Genomic DNA, 15,753 nt, shown 5'->3' with positions numbered 1-15,753 from the left:
CCACAGACGCGCCACGGGTGCAGGGCAAGAAGGCCGTCTTCCCCCAGAGCCCCGTGTCCTTCATGAGCCTGGGCGACCCCGGCATCCTGCCGACGCGCCTCTCCTCCGTCGCCCTGTGCGCCAGCGTGCGCATCGCCGGCCCGGCCGACTGGACGCTCTTCACCTACTGCTCGCCGCAGTCGCACGGCGGGGCCACCTCGCCCTCCCTGGGCCTCGCGGGCAACCGCACGGCGCTGGCGTTCTGGCTCGGAGGACGCGCCACCTGGGTCCCTTGGAAGCGTCCGCACGACGAGGCGTGGCACCGCGTTTGCGCCCGCTGGGTCGGCGGCACCGGTGGCACCGGCGGCGGCACCGCCACCGTCTTTGCCGACGGCTCCCTGATCCTCAACGCCAGCCTCGCCTCGGACGATCCCTCCGAGCTGCAGGGCTCGGGCCACCTCCTGCTGGGGCTCTTCCAGACGGCGGCGGCCGGCGCCGGCGGTGTCGCGACGGCGTGGGAGACGGTGCCGCAGCGGGCGCTGGTCGGCGAGCTGGCCGACGTGCGCCTGTGGGCGGAGGACGCTGGGGGCGAGCGTGGCTCCAGCCGGGCGCCGTCGTGCCAGCGGAACGGCAGCCTGGCGTCGTGGAGCCGCAGCTTCTGGCAGCCGACGAGGGAGGGCATGCTGGTCGACGCGGGGCTGCCTGCCGCACGTGAGTTGTTTGGCCGCCGCTGTAAATGTCCAAACTCGGTGGCGATGAGCCACTTGGTTGAGCGGTCATTGTAGATGGCCGGGTCGTTTCTGGCAAAGATATGCGTTGCTCAGTGGGGGCTTACCTGGTCAAGTAAAATAGTTAAAAATAAGCAACAATAGTTTGTTCTGCATGTTTAAGCGAGGAGAGCCGCAGCAAGTCTCAAGGCGCGATTTCAGGACGGTCCTGCCGGGTTTTTGCAGAAGGTGGGCGATGTTGCTGCTCTCTACCACTGCTGCTGTGTGTGCGTGAAACATAGGAATGGGTGTTGCCCTTTTTGGCAATGAAACAGGAGGTGTTAAGATGTTCAAACAATAAGTAGAAATCTTTTGCAAGGAATCAAGCCTGAATTCATCACACGTACTTGTGGTGAACATTTAAACAAACATGTTTTGATAATAGGTTCTAGATTTGAAGCTTTCGTGACTGCAAGGATTCATATTCTAAGGTTTTCGGTAAAGTCACGTAGGTAAATTTTTTTAAATTAAAATTAATAAAAGTAAAATTAAAAATCACGACGTTTCGGAGGCAACACAAGCTTCTGTCTTCATGTGGAACCGTCACAGCACGATAGCTGTACCGAAAACCTGAAGACGGAAGCTTGTGTTGCCTCCGAAACGTCGTGATTTTTATTTTATTTATTTTTATTTTACTTTGATTAATTTAAATTTAAATTTTTTACCTACGTGACTTTACCGAAAACCTTAGAATATTGATAATCGGTGTTCGGCTGTAGGATTAAACCAGAGAACCCGGAGGGAACCCATTGCGGAACAGTGGAATTGACTCTCAAACCACGTACAGAAAGGCGCCCGGGTTGGAAATTGATCCCAGGCCCTTCTTGCTGCAAGGTGCGAGTGTTATACGACCGCACAACCCCTGCCGCTCGTCAGCGTTGTCTGCGGCGTCGCTGCGCACCACTGGAATTGTGTCTTCCATAATTCGCCCGTGATTGGCAGCTGTCTCAGTGATGTGGTTTATTTACATTTTTTTTTTATTTCTCTTGACGTTTAATCAACAGGAATAATGTTTGTTGTCTAATGTGAATACCAATACCAATGAGAATAGGGAATGCTATTTCAATCGCACTACAAAGTTGCGTGATTGGGTTGACGTGGATATTAGTGGAAATAATTGGGTTTTTACGAAAATGTCAATACCGTGACACGCCATCCGTGAATCTCCGCGCGGTATTTCGAGGGCCCAACTGTGCCAAACGCGGCCGCGTCTTTGTGCCAAATCCCCGTTGCTCCTCTCATCTCTTTGTGGACATCGGTGAAAAGGGGAGCTTTCGAGCTCATTGGATTCCTCCAGTATAAATACACACATTCTGATTCTGATGAATACCAAAATAAAATAGCCTACTCTGATTATGATCCCTTAAATAGCCCCACGTCCACCCACGTCGCTTACGATCATTGGGCAGTGGTCACCTCCCCTTCACAGCCAGCGGTCAAATATTCTACATTCCAATGGGAGTGCCAGTCTGTCCAAAGAACAAGCGCTGTTGATTGCTTTTGTTTGTTTAACATCTGAGCCGTGACTCGTTGTTAGCCTGTTTTTTTTATGGGGCGGAGGGGTTGGGGGGGGGGTCTGGGATTAAAATAAAATCCTTTACAGGGACGAATGGGACCCGACTGTGACCCTTAACCGGTGTTTGATACTCGGTGACGTTTGAGCCAATAGTGAGTTGAGTGCGTTCGTCGCCGCGCCGCCACCCGCCCGGTGCCTTTGATCTTTCCGCGTCCTCGGGGCGGGGAGAATTGACCCGAAGCGCGCACACGAAAATCGGCGTCGTCGGCACGCGCTGTTGTCGAAATTCTGCCGACGAGGAGATGTTAACCACCTCGCCTGGTGTACAGGAGGTCGTGGGTTCGGTCCCAGCCCTGACGCCTGTACATCTGGAGTTTGCGCGTCTCTCTGTCGCTCCCCGCGATCGCGTGGATTTTTCTCCGGGTCCTCTGGGGTTTTCCCTCCACACTTGGAATCAACAATCGACGCGTTCAGAGTATTTGGCTGCTGTGAATTTGCACGTGATGAGCCGCTTCGTTCAGCTAATCATTTGTAATAGCCAGGTCGCTTCTGAAAAAGAGCTACATAGCTTAGTGGGCCTTACCCTGGTAAAAAAAAATAATATTTCAACAACAAAAAATGTTAAAATAGTTGCTGACCACGTTTTGCTTACACGTTGTCTCTATACACCGGAAGGGCGCGTAGCTTTGGATGCACAAGTCGTGAGAAAAGGATGCGCCTGGAAAACGCCGGCCCGCTCTTTCTCGGAGATGACATCAAACTAACGCGTGGAGCGGCGGGTGCCGCGGGTTAGTGCGCTGCGCTGTGAACGCAGCAGAACGCGTTGAATTCCCGGCCAGGGCTGAAAATCAGTGGCGATTGATCATCTGAACCAGTCTTGAAGCCCCCCTCCCCCCCCCCCCCCCCACCGTCACCACCGGGCAGTGACCAGTGGCCGAAACGTCGTGAGAATTGTATTTTATTATGTTTTATTTTTATTATTTTATTATTTCCCTTCTACATGACTTTACCGAAAGAACCAAGACTCCACCCTTCTGTCGGTAGCCTCGATCCCGGCTGCGTCTCTGGCGTTTGCTGCGTCGTGGAATTGCCGAGCCGTGGAAATCCGTTCATCCGACGGTGTGGATACTTTTAAAGTCTCGTGCCAAAACCACGTCTTCTTAAGTCAGTTGAATCCATTTGGCTTCTCTGTCTCTCTCGGCCTTTCCTTCCCCTCGTTCTTACAAGGCGCCTTGAGACATCAGCGGAAGACGCCTTACAGATAAATGTCAATTAACCATCACTATTGGCAATTGCGCGCGTGCGTCTAACGTTGTAGTATCCGCAGCAGCAGCAGCAGCAAAACAATTAGTTTTGCCCTCCTCCCGTCGATCGTCCTCGCCCATTTCAGGAAGCGAGTGTGTATGTTCACGCTCACTTTGAGCGTGTGTCGTAATTTTAATTGTTTTCTGTAAACCAGACCAGGGCGGGGTTGGTGGTGGTGGTGGTCGAGGCATGAGCCAGGCGCATCGCGGCGGCGGTGATGTGACTCCGTCTCTGTTAGGTAGCAAGTCGAGTCTTTCTCTCTCTCTTCTTATTTTTTGTTGTTATCCTCGTCGAGCCGGCCAAACCGGAACAGCCGCGGCCCGCGGCGACGAGCAACAGCGTTCGTTGCACAATGCGAAACAATGCCGACGCAGCGAGCGCATCGCACGCACGTTGAACGTAGCCGACCGTGTTCATCGGAGGTGCATCTCCACTCGTTAGCCTGCCGACCCGATCGTTACTGGGTCCCTCCCCCCGCCCGCACCCTCCTAACTCCGCATCTCCATTTGGGAAGGGAGGGAGGGAGGGAGAGAGGAGGGGCCAATTTATAGATTTGGTTGTAATCAATAACACTATTATTGATACTCTTGGTTCTTTCGGTAAAGTCACGTGTGGACCCTTGCAGTCACGAAAACTTCAAATGTAGAATATAATTGATAGTGACCCTTTAGCAATCGAGAAAGGCTTTCAACCGAGTCTCAACAACATGTGCCACGTTCCTGGCACAGTGGGATGTTTGGCCAATCCCACTGCTGAGTTTGTTTGGCTTCAGTGCGCGCAGTGAACCTGGACAGAACCCGGAGGAAAATGGTCCGCTCAGGCGAGGGGGTCACGCCCCGACAGCTCCGCACGGACAGATTCATGAATACGATGCTGTGCTGCATACTCCGGGGGGCCTGCCACCCCTTTGCAGTGCCAAATTAGCAAGTGGCCTCTCGTCCACGCATCAGCCGGGCTCATTCGCTGGCGAACTTCTGAGATCGGGCGCAGTCGGGGTGGTTTGTTCGAAACGACGAAGGGTTGCGTTTCACACCTCCCACCTCGTCGTCGTCGCCATCATTTTTTGTTAAATTTTAGATCACCACGAGGCAGCAGATGGACAACCGCCCCGCGTCGTCGCTTGTGACGGCGCTGTACCTGTGTACGCACAGCGTGCGGGGGGCTAATTCGTCAATCGGATTAAATCAGCTCGCCGTCGGTGATAAAGCTGCCCAGTCGTCCGTGTAAAGTCACCCAAGTTGCATCCTCGCCGTGTCGTTGGAGAAAGTTGATGCTATCCGGCGCACGACCCAAGTCACTCGCCGCGGCTGGCATCTTCAATTTTTGTTGCAGTTGTTTTCGTGTCATTCTTTCCCAATGTTATCCTCGACTGCGTAATCGGCGTCGTGTCGCGCCAACAAAAAGAGAGAATCCATTCCGGTCTCTCAGACAGCCCCGGCAGCTGGAGGTGGCCACGGATGGGCTAAGGTTGAGATTGAGAGACCCCAAAAGCGAGAGCGGAAGATGTACTACGATGCTTGCACAACACGCGGCGCTTACACAACGTCCATCAAACGTTTTGCGTAACATCTCACACTTTCAGTGGCGCGCCCGTAGCCTTCGTTGTTTCGTTTTGCCGCAACGGTTTGCAGGTGGACGGTATCCAGGGATATTTTCCACTGCCCATAGCCGAGCAGCGCTCGTGCCGCAGAGCGGTCGCGGCACAACGCGGCGGTGGCTTGCGACCGGCAAAATGTGGCCCAGCCAAGCCAGAGCCAAACACTCACCGCACACAACGACGCAACTCAATCTGACTCGTGGGGACAAGCTGGGCCATTGATGCGGTTCAGAGGTTTTTTTGTTGTCATATGTTGCGTAAATAGTTTTATTTTCTCACGTATATACTAATTTACTAATTGGCATGTTTTCTTTACGTGACAAGACTTACTTATTGGCTGCGTAGGGCGGTGGTGGGCTGAACGACGCATTTATATTTTATGCGATTTAACCCCCCCCCAAAAAAACCTTTATTATGGATAATATTGGTCACAAACGCCTACGTTTCGGACAATTTTTTTATTATCATACGTTGCATCATCGAACGACTTGCCTCGTGCACTGCGTTTGACGTGAGCGGCACGGCTCCCAGTCCCGCAGTGGAAAAAAAACTAATTGGCGCCTTCTCGGAACAGCTCAGTTGCAAAGTAGAGTGAAAAAGAAGTTAATAGTTCAGTGCAAGGCCCCTCGGGCCACTGGCAGCTCCCTGGTGGCCTTTAGTGCGGCCCCTGACGTGCGGCTATCCGACAACACACAACGAGTGACAACACCACCCCCATCATCGTCGTCATCGTCGTCATCATTGTCGTCGTCGTCATCATCGTCATCATCGTCATCGTCATCATCGTCATCATCGTCGTCATCGTCGTCATCATCGTCGTCATCGTCATCGTCGTCATCATCGTCGTCATCATCGTCATCATCGTCGTCATCATCGTCATCATCGTCGTCATCGTCATCATCGTCATCATCATCGTCATCGTCATCGTCATCATCATTATCGTCATCATCATCGTCATCATCATCATCATTATCGTCATCATCGTCGTCATCGTCGTCGTCATCATCGTCGTCATCATCATCGTCATCATCATCATCGTCGTCGTCGTCATCGTCATCGTCGTCGCGTTGCTGTCAAATCCCCATTGGTGTAGAATGTGCGGCTGCAACCTCACTCACACTGACAATGCCTCATCGGCGAAAGTGCCCCCCCACTCTCTTCCTCCCCCCTGAACATGAGTGAAGAGCCACTGAGATAGTTTGTTAAACCCAGTGAGGGTTTTAGGGAAGCCAGTCGGCCTCCAGACGCCTGCCCTCACCTCTCTCGATGAACCTGGCAGGGCAACCAGGGCGAGGAAAGGTGCCTGTGCTGCCCGACAACACGGGAGTGTGTTGGCGTTGCGATTATTCATCTGCTTATTGATCCCATTCATTGTTGATTTTAGCGAGGGCTGAATATGGTTTGTCTCGGGTGCATTGTCCGTGTTTCGTTTGTGCTGTTTGCTACAAGGCTAGTATCTGCCTCATTTCTACGGTGTATCATCTGTACCCACTCCTGTCTTTGGAACATTTGCTCAACGAAGGGAATATTTGCATAACATTTGCATAAACCCTCTGCCCCCCCCCCCCACTATTTCCACCAAGACCCCCCGTGTAGCCTTAACAGACTGTAGGGGCAAGTGCTGTTAGCGAGCACCTCGCCAACAGCACGCCCGGCCGCCTTTGTCTCCCCAGTGGCGATGTTCACACACTGCACTAGACACTCAATTAAGGCTGTTTCGACCTAGGGGAGGACCAGATCCAGTTCAGATAAGCACCACTGGGTGTTGGCCGGAGAGCAGGAATTGAACCCCGGGTCGCTGGGTTCGTAGCGCAGCGCGGCTAACCTCTACACCACCGCTTTCCACAGTTGCCACACACACAACAACAACAACCACCATTCGCCACTAAGTGGCGGTGACGTCACCACGATGCTTGTGCCAGGCCAAGTGCACTTTGAGGCCACGTGAAGTGTCGAACGCCCGCTGGCAGGAGGTCACGGGGCAGACCCAGCAGGTGCCACGGGTCGACTGACCGAGATGACCGAGATGACTGGCTGATGCACCACCTGTGCCCCCTACTGTGCCAACTTGCTGTGCTTTAGCCACCCGGTGCTCCGCTCGTTGTTGTGAGCGTCTCTCCTCTGCCCTCCGTTGTTGTTGGAGGGCGACTGCCTCCAACTGCCCAGTAGCGTCCTTCACGAGCCAAACACACACACACATACGTACACACACACACACGTGCACACACACACGTACACACGCACACACGCGCGCGCGCATGCATTTCGTGTCTACTGAACAACGAGATTTTTCACAAAGCCTGCCTGGGGCCCAAGGTGACTTTTAATAAGCCAGGCGAACTGCATTTGCGAGTCGATACTCACCCCTCACCTCGAGCCAAACATCTCGGCTGTGCGATGCCAACCACGTGGGTGCCCAGTGGCATGGACGTGGTTGGCATGTGCCCCGGTGGTGGTGTGAGGAATGAGACGGGGGCTGCCCCGGTCGGTCAAAATTCCACTTTGGAAACTGTGGGTGTCCTGCAAGTTGTATGTATGGACACAACTGATAGCAGCGCTTGCCCCGACAGTATGTCAAGGGTATATGGGGGATATTTGTCTTTGGTGCTGGCCACCGCCACCCCTTTGTGTGCCGTTCCGGCCTTCATAGATGCTACTCGCTAACAGCACTTGCCCCAGCAGTTTGTTAAGGCTATACAGGGAATCTTTGTGTTTGTTTGTTTTTTATGTTGAACTTATTTCGCACCGCACGTAGCCAACCGTGCTAATCGGAGGTAGTTGGTTAAAACACTCCAACTATAGGACCGTAAAGCTTGGGAAAATTATTGCTTTTTTGGGGGACAATTGTTGGCACCATACTCTTAGTTTTTTCGGTAAAGTCACGTAGGTAAAAAATTTAATTAAAATTAATAAAAAATAAAATAATAAAAATCACGACGTTTCGGAGGCAACACAAGTCTCCGTCATCAGGTGGGACCGTCACAGCCAGATTTGCCTCACTTGATACAGCAAATCTGGCTGTGACGGTCCCACCTGATGACGGAGACTTGTGTTGCCTCCGAAACGTCGTGATTTTTATTATTTTATTTTTATTAATTTTTATTACATTTTTTACCTACGTGACTTTACCGAAAAAACTAAGAGTATGAATCCTTGCAGTCACGAAAGCTTCAAATCTAGAATTGTTGGCACCGGTTGTGTCTGCCTTTGCCTGTGGCTCCCCGCGCCTCCGTGCTCGGTGCAAATTCTGCAGCGGCGTCTCGAGACCTAATTTGCATGTCTGACGCCGTACCCGCTGTAGATTTACAAACAATATTTGTCTATGATGTTACAATTGCATAGTATTATAGCGAATGGTTCCGAGTGGTTGTTTAGATTATGGTGCCGCAGATAATAGGGGTCACAGGTAACTGGGCTCCAGATGAGTAGCGTTCCACTGTCCCTATAATTATATTAATATAACATTGGTAGGAACCTCCTGGTTACACCAGCCCACAGGGGATTATTGTGTCCGTCCGTCGTGCATCAAAAAATGGGAGGGGTGGGGCTGGTTGGAGAGGGGAGGGTGAGGAGGGGCTGGGTGGGTGGGGAGGGTGGGGAGGGGCTGGGTGGGGAGGGGAGGGTGGGGAGGGGCTGGGTGCGGAGGGTGGGGAGGGGCTGGGTGGGAAGGGGAGGGTGGGGAGGGGCTGGGTGCGGAGGGTGGGCGGTGGGGCTGGGTGGGGGGTGGGAGGGGTGGGGCTGGGTGGGGAGGGGCTGGTCACCCCGTGGTACCCTTATAAAACTCAACGTTTAACCTACTCACGTCGGCTTGTGCCCGCCCTCACAGTCGCACACAGCTTCTTCTTCGCACACACACCTCCCCCGATGTCATTCGCTGCTCCGTGTACCCGTGGCAGGAGCGGCGTTTACGGCAGGGATGGGGAACCTCTTTTCTGCCAAGGGCCATTTGGATATTTAGAACATCATTCGCGGGCCATACAAAATTATCAACTTAGAAATTAGCCCGTTATATTTAGTCAAACGTTTAATCAACTCACCCATAATGCGATGGGCTGGAACTGCCTCTCTTTGGCGAGGCGTGTGATGCTAGCCGGTATTGATGATGTTGCTACTCGCAACTGCTTTTCCAGGTTTGCTCCTAGAGATTTATTGAATTTCGAGTCCCGCCTACGGTTGCCTTGGCAGGGCCAGACCCAAATGATTTCGCGGGGCCATATACGGCCCGCGGGCCGGACGTTCCCCACCCCTGGTTTTCGGTCACCAGCGGTGGCCGGTGCGCAACGCGGTTCCAGGCGGCAGCCGGGAATCGGTTTCGAGAGATGTCATCGCGCGCCGCCGGTGTCACCGCAGCGCATCAGACGCCGCGCGCGGGTCCGCCACCAGTCCGCCGGCAACAGCGTTGCCAAGCGGCCGTTTGCGACGTCCGATTAAGTTGCTACGAGCATTCCCTGCCGCGTCGTCTTGCTGCCGAACCGTGACCCACATCCAGCAGAGGCGGCGGCGCTCCGTGGCTATGGACCGGCGTTGGTTCTGCGCGGGTCGACTGCGAGTCGTTAGAAGCGTCTTTTACGCAACTTCGCTCATTTGTTGCGCTTACTTTGGTCGTCCTGCCACCGGACCTCCAATGGTGCCAGCTCACTCACACTGGTAATGTCTCCCCGGCGAAAGCGGTCCCCTCCCCCCCCCCTGCCTCTCTGAAAGTTCGTGAAGAACCACCGAGTCCAGCCCACCCCGTGTGTGTGAGACGTGGCAGGGTGTGCAACGGCTTCTCCTCCCCCTGACGCCCCCCCCCTGTCTTGTGGTTGTTGTTGTTGTTTGACTTGCATCCCACTGGGATTTTTGCACACAGCGTTGGTGTACGGTGAATTTTTTTCCTGCAATATTTTGCTGTCTTTTCTTGGATTTTCTGTTTGCACGTAGTCACATATTCACTTTAAGATGTTTTTTGTTCATGTTTTTGTTTTTTGTTTGTTGCGGTTGCATCCGATTCAAGAGCCGAATGGCTCACAGGGCTATACCTAATAAATGAACTTGAACTTGAACTCTCTCTCTGTGCTCCGCCCACGCAGGAGACGTCGTTGACAACTTCCGAGTTCAATTCCGGGCCGAGGTGAACGCCGCGGGCAACCGGTCCGTGGACGAGCAGCTCCTGGCGACGGTGGCGACGTCCTGGGTGAGACGGCAGGGGGTTGCCCCCCCCCATCACCCCCCACCACCCCTCGCACGGGGGCCCCCACGTGCCGGAGGGGGCAAACAGGCGCTGGGCTAAGAGGGATGGGGGGGGGGGTATAGAGGAGGGGGGGCCCACCTACGTTGCTTGGAACCCAGGCAATGCCAACAACGCCACACTACTGAGACCTATAGACTTACGCAGAGACCCATGGACTAACATAGGAGCTTTCGTCAGTCTAGCACGGGACCCACAGACTTACATAGAGACCCATATACTACCATATGGAACCATAGACTTGCATAGAGACCCATAGACTCACTGGAGACCCATAGACCTACACAGAGATCGTACACTAACATTGGACCCATAGTCAGTCGATCATTGGACCCATATACTTACATAGAGACCAATACACTCCCGTATCCCACCACAGACTAAAATAGAGACCAGTAGACTCACTATCCACCCATATACTTACATAAACACCCATAAAGGCACGATCCACCCGTAGACTTACATAGAGACTAATTGACCCACTATCGACCCATAGAGATACATAGAGACCGTAGACTAACATAGCACGCAGGAACGTAGCTACTGAGTGTGCAGGCGGTGCAACTGCGCCGCTTGAGGGGCCCAGATTCCAGGGCAGGCGTTGTTGGCCGGGGGGGGGCATTAAAATTACTGCTCGGGGACCCATGTCAACCACGCTCCACCACTGCCTACCGTAGCCCTAACCCCAACACGAACAACCACGATCATTGCAATAGCGCCGAGCTTAACCATGAACCTCAGCGCGAACACCAATCACAACACTCACTCGAGCCCTAACGCTCGCCATTTGGGTTAATTATGAATGAAAGAATTGGCATTTGGGTGAGCGAATGAGTGAATGAAATTATTAGCATATGGGTGAGTGAGTGAGTGAAGGAAAAAAAATGCATTTGGGTCAGCAAGTGAATGAAAGAATGATCATTTTGGTGATTGAGTGAGTGAATTAAAGAATGAGCATTTAAGTGAGTGCATGAAATAACTTCCACGTGTGTGGGTGAGTGCGTGTTTTAGCCAGTTTTAGCCTCCCCTAGGTCGACTGAGCCTCAAATGAGTACCTGGTACGATGTGTAAACATCAGCATTGGAGAGACAAATGCGGCTGGGCGTGGAGGTGGCCACCCACCCCCTCGTGTGCCGCTCTCTACGAGCACTTACTGTCTGTTCAGGCTATACGGGGAATTTTTGTCTTTATTTTATCCATTTGGGTATATGTGGGGAGCCGAAGTGCAACGGTTAGCGCGCTGCGCTACGAACCCGGCGACCCGAGTTCGATTCCCGCTCACGGCCAACACCCAGCGACGATTTTCTAAACCGGTCCTGGGCCTCGCCTAGGTCGACTCAGCCTCAAGCGAGCGTCCGGTGCGGTGCGTAAAAAAATATCGCCACCGGGGAGACAAAGGCGAAACGTACCCCGCTGGCTGTAATTGTTCACAGCAAACCGCTCGAGATAAACGTAGCAGGGCCTCTTGGGAAGGATTACACGCACACACGTACACACACGTACACACACAAACAAACCAAGAACCCAGTCCTTTTGCAGTTGCAAAACTCGAGATAAGGAGACACGCACGCACGCCCCCTCGCTGCCTCTTCGCACAGTCAGAATCGGAATCTTTATTTAGGCCGCATGGAATCCGATGAGCTATGAAGCTCTTTATGTCCCACGCACGTGCAGTAGCTTCACACATATGCAGGCAACCCGTTGTTGAACGTAGACGTAGCACGGTTGGCTACGTACGGTGCTGAATAAGTTCAATAAACAGACGTCCCACGTGTGTGTCTGTGTAAATGTGTTCCACGTGTGTGTGTGGACCCGTGTTCCACGTGTGTGTTTACACGTGTTCCACGTGTGTGTCTATGTGGACCCGTGATCCACGTGTGTGTACATGTTTCCTCGTGTTACACGTGTGTGTATATACGTGTTCCACGTATGTGTTTGTGTGTACACGTGTCCCACGTGTGTGTGTGTACACGTGTTCTACGTGTATCTGTGTGTACACGTGTTCTACGTGTGTGTACATGTTTCCTCGTGTTCCACGTGTGTGTATATACGTGTTCCACGTGTGTGTACATGTTTCCTCGTGTTCCACGTGTGTGCATATACGTGTTCCACGTGTGTGTCTGTGTACACGTGTCCCACGTGTGTGTGTGTATACACGTGTTTGACGTGTATGTGTGTACACGTGTTCCATGTGTGTGTATGCGTGTATGTATGTGTGTATGTGTACACGCGTGTATACGTGTATGTATGTGTACACATGTGTGTATGTACACGCGTGTGTGTATGTGTACACACACGCGTGTACACGTGTATGTGTGTGTGTGTGTACACGTGTCTCGTGTTGCGTACACCGTTTGCGTTAGAATCCAGCTGCGTCGTCAGAGTCGCCGGCGACGTGACGACATTTGTGATTTACCCACCCGCAGCTTCAGCAGGCGATGAAGGACCTCCCGTTCAGCACGGAGCTCGGCAACATCAGGCATGAGCTTCACACGCACCCCGCGCGCCAAGCCCTCGTCGCGATCCCAATATTGGAAGAGAAAAAAAAACATTTCGATGCATTTCCACGTGCACTCGATGGGTGTCACACGCAGCAAGAGACTCGTTCCCTCTTGCAGGTTCCATGCAGACTCGCTGCAAAGGGACAGCTGCCGCTGGGGGGGGGGGGGGTGATCCGTTGAGCTAAATCACGCGTCAACATTGCCCCCTGCTGGCAGATCCATGCCCGCTTGGGGGGCCCGTGTGTTGTGTCACCCTGCGCCAGACGGAGGCTTCGTTACTCGGCACCTTGACTCTGCTCCCCCCCCCTCCTCCTCTCGAGTTAACGCTCGCACCGAATGGGACGATGCCTTCCGCAACTTTGGGCAGGATGGAGGTCTTGGGGTCTCAGACCTCCACCACCCCCCCCCCCGGAGAGGAGTTGCGTCTCCGCGGCTTGAAAGCTCACGAGATGCGCGTGCGTGCGGGGGGAGCGGTGGTGCAGCGGTTAGCGCTACGCTGCGCTACGAACCCTGCGACCCGGGTTCGATTCCCGCTCACGGCCAACACCGGTGACGATTATTATCTGAACCGGTCCTGGGCCTCCCCTAGGTCGACTTAGCATCAAATGAGTACCTGGTGCGGTTGTGTAAACATCGCCACTGGGGAGACAAAGGCGGTCGGGAGTGGTGCTGGCCACCCACCCCCATCGAACACCGTTGCGGCCTTCATAGGTGCTCGCGAACAGCACTTGCCCCATTGGCCTGTTAACGCTATACGGGAGATCTTTGTATGATGTTGAACTTCTTTCGCACCGTACGTAGCCAATTCGTGCTAATCGGAGGTGCGGGACGCGGGTTAATCTACCGAGCAAGTGATGACAATGAACCTCAGCGGCCCCGTGGGTTCTCGCTGTCGCTGTGCAGCTCTCACGCCGCGATTGTCCGACGTTTCGCTCCACAAGCGCCGGGAGTTTGATTGTTCCCGAAGAGCCGAACTGATGTTGATTCTCACTGCCCACTATCTCCCCCCCCCCCCATCCCCCCCCCCCCATCTCTTTCCTTTGTCATAGCTTCGTGAGGTTGTACGCAGAAGACGTGGAAGAGGTGAGTGAACGTTGCTTCGGGCTTACCTCGGCGCGCTCGGGAATGCGAGGCTTTAGTCGCAGATGCCTTGCGGATTATTCGAGTGAGAGAGAGAGAGAGGGGGGGGGGCAAACACGTCAATGTCCAGCCGGTGCAAGTGACTCTCTCAACGCCACTGTTGGCAGACAGAGTTTCACTTGAACGAGCGATACGTTGGCCCACTCTGCGCCGTTGGTCAGACACCCTGGAAGATGTCGGAGTATCCACACTTCACCCCACCACACGTCTGACTCATTTCATGTACGCGCACAGAGACAAAGATCCCCCGTACAGCCTTAACAAAGTGTTGGGGCAAGTGCTCCTATGAATGGCCGGCACGGCACGCGAGGGGGTGGGTGGCCAGCACCACGCCCGGCCGCCTTTTGTCTCCCTAGCGGTGATGTTCACGACACACCGCACCAGGTACTCATTTGAGGCTGAGTCGACCTAGGAGAGACCCCCGGTTCAGATAATCGTCAACGGTGTTGGCCGTGAGCGGGAATCGAACTCGGGCCGCCGAGTTTCGTAGCGCAGCGTAACGCTAACCGCTACACCACTGCCGCCCCCCCCACGCACTAACACAAGACAAAGACAAAGATCCCCCGTATAGCCTGAACCGACTGCTGGTGGCACTCTCACACACGGGGGCGACAGTGACAGCCGCTAAAAGACACCGTGCCGGGGCGACCCATTGCATTGTTGTGTTGGTGTTGTTACGACCCTGCTGCGGTCGAAGCAAATAGACGGGGAGAGAAAAACAGACACATTCCGCGTGGTGTTTATTGTCACACGTGTGTCACACGTGTGTCCGCGTGTGTCCTGCAGTGTGTCCTGCAGGGATCGCGAGGTGTCACTCAAGGCGGGGGAAGTGCGTCACTCAGGTGAGGCCCGCGTCATCACACAGCCGCGGCTTCATCTCCAGAATTCGTTCTGCGTGCCCGGATTATCACGGGGATGGGGGGCCTTAAGGGGGTGCAGACCCCCGGGAAGGGGGGGGGGGGTGCTGAGGCTTGGATTCTGAAGTCCACCCCCTCACCACCACCCACCACAATCTAAAAAAAAATGTATACAGCGTTGTCATGAACGAAATGGAATATTTGCAGCAGGGTGATACATCCTCCGGGGTAACGTCGTGATTACCCATAGCGGCACTGCGCGTGTTACTACTGCCGGTCACGTGCAGATTGTAAATACGTTTTGTTCAGTAGTAATAGGTTTTTACCCTTTTAACTGGTACAAAATCTGACACCTTTATACAAGGCATCATGTTTGCAATAACCTCAACACAAGAAGTCAAAATGCAAACAAGAAAACTCTGATGATGATAATGATATGCACTGTCCTTGAAGTTGATTACTATATTTTGCCACTGGTAAAGGAGATCTCATAGTGTAAATGCTTACCCCGAGCTCTCAATACTCTGATAGTGCGCTGTACTTTGAGTTGTACGCCTTTTGGCGTCATCTGGTCCAACATCAATGGAGACTAGGCTCTAAAGAAAAGCTGTCTCGGGTGTGGACCAATCAACTTCAAGGACAGTGCATATCATTATCATCATCAGAGTTGTTTCTTTTTGTTTGCATTTTGACTTCTTGTGTTGAGGTTATTGCAAACATGATGCCTTGTATAAAGGTGTCAGTTTTTGTACCAGTTAAAAGGGTAAAAACCTATTACTATATTTTGCCACTGGTAAAGGAGATGTCTCAATAGTCGTAAATACGTTTTGTTCGTTTTGCCCGCGATTCGTCTGCACGGGTCGC

At 53.3% G+C, this 15,753-nt stretch overlaps 1 protein-coding gene across 1 annotated transcript in view; it reads left to right on the top strand.

Annotated features, from left to right (window-relative positions):
- Positions 1 to 15,753, top strand: part of LOC133353807 (adhesion G-protein coupled receptor G6-like) — a 91,406-nt gene that overhangs the window by 20,966 nt on the left and 54,687 nt on the right. Inside the window, 5 exon segments of the mRNA XM_061570231.1 lie at positions 7 to 690; positions 10,234 to 10,337; positions 12,818 to 12,870; positions 13,942 to 13,975; positions 14,831 to 14,874. Coding sequence (XP_061426215.1) covers positions 7 to 690; positions 10,234 to 10,337; positions 12,818 to 12,870; positions 13,942 to 13,975; positions 14,831 to 14,874 — 919 coding nt within the window.

Source organism: Lethenteron reissneri, chromosome 6, assembly GCF_015708825.2.
Source record: "Lethenteron reissneri isolate LAM-NWPU_2019-01 chromosome 6, ASM1570882v1, whole genome shotgun sequence".
In the NCBI taxonomy this organism is placed as follows: domain Eukaryota; kingdom Metazoa; phylum Chordata; class Hyperoartia; order Petromyzontiformes; family Petromyzontidae; genus Lethenteron; species Lethenteron reissneri.
This window is presented reverse-complemented; position numbering and strand designations above follow the sequence as displayed.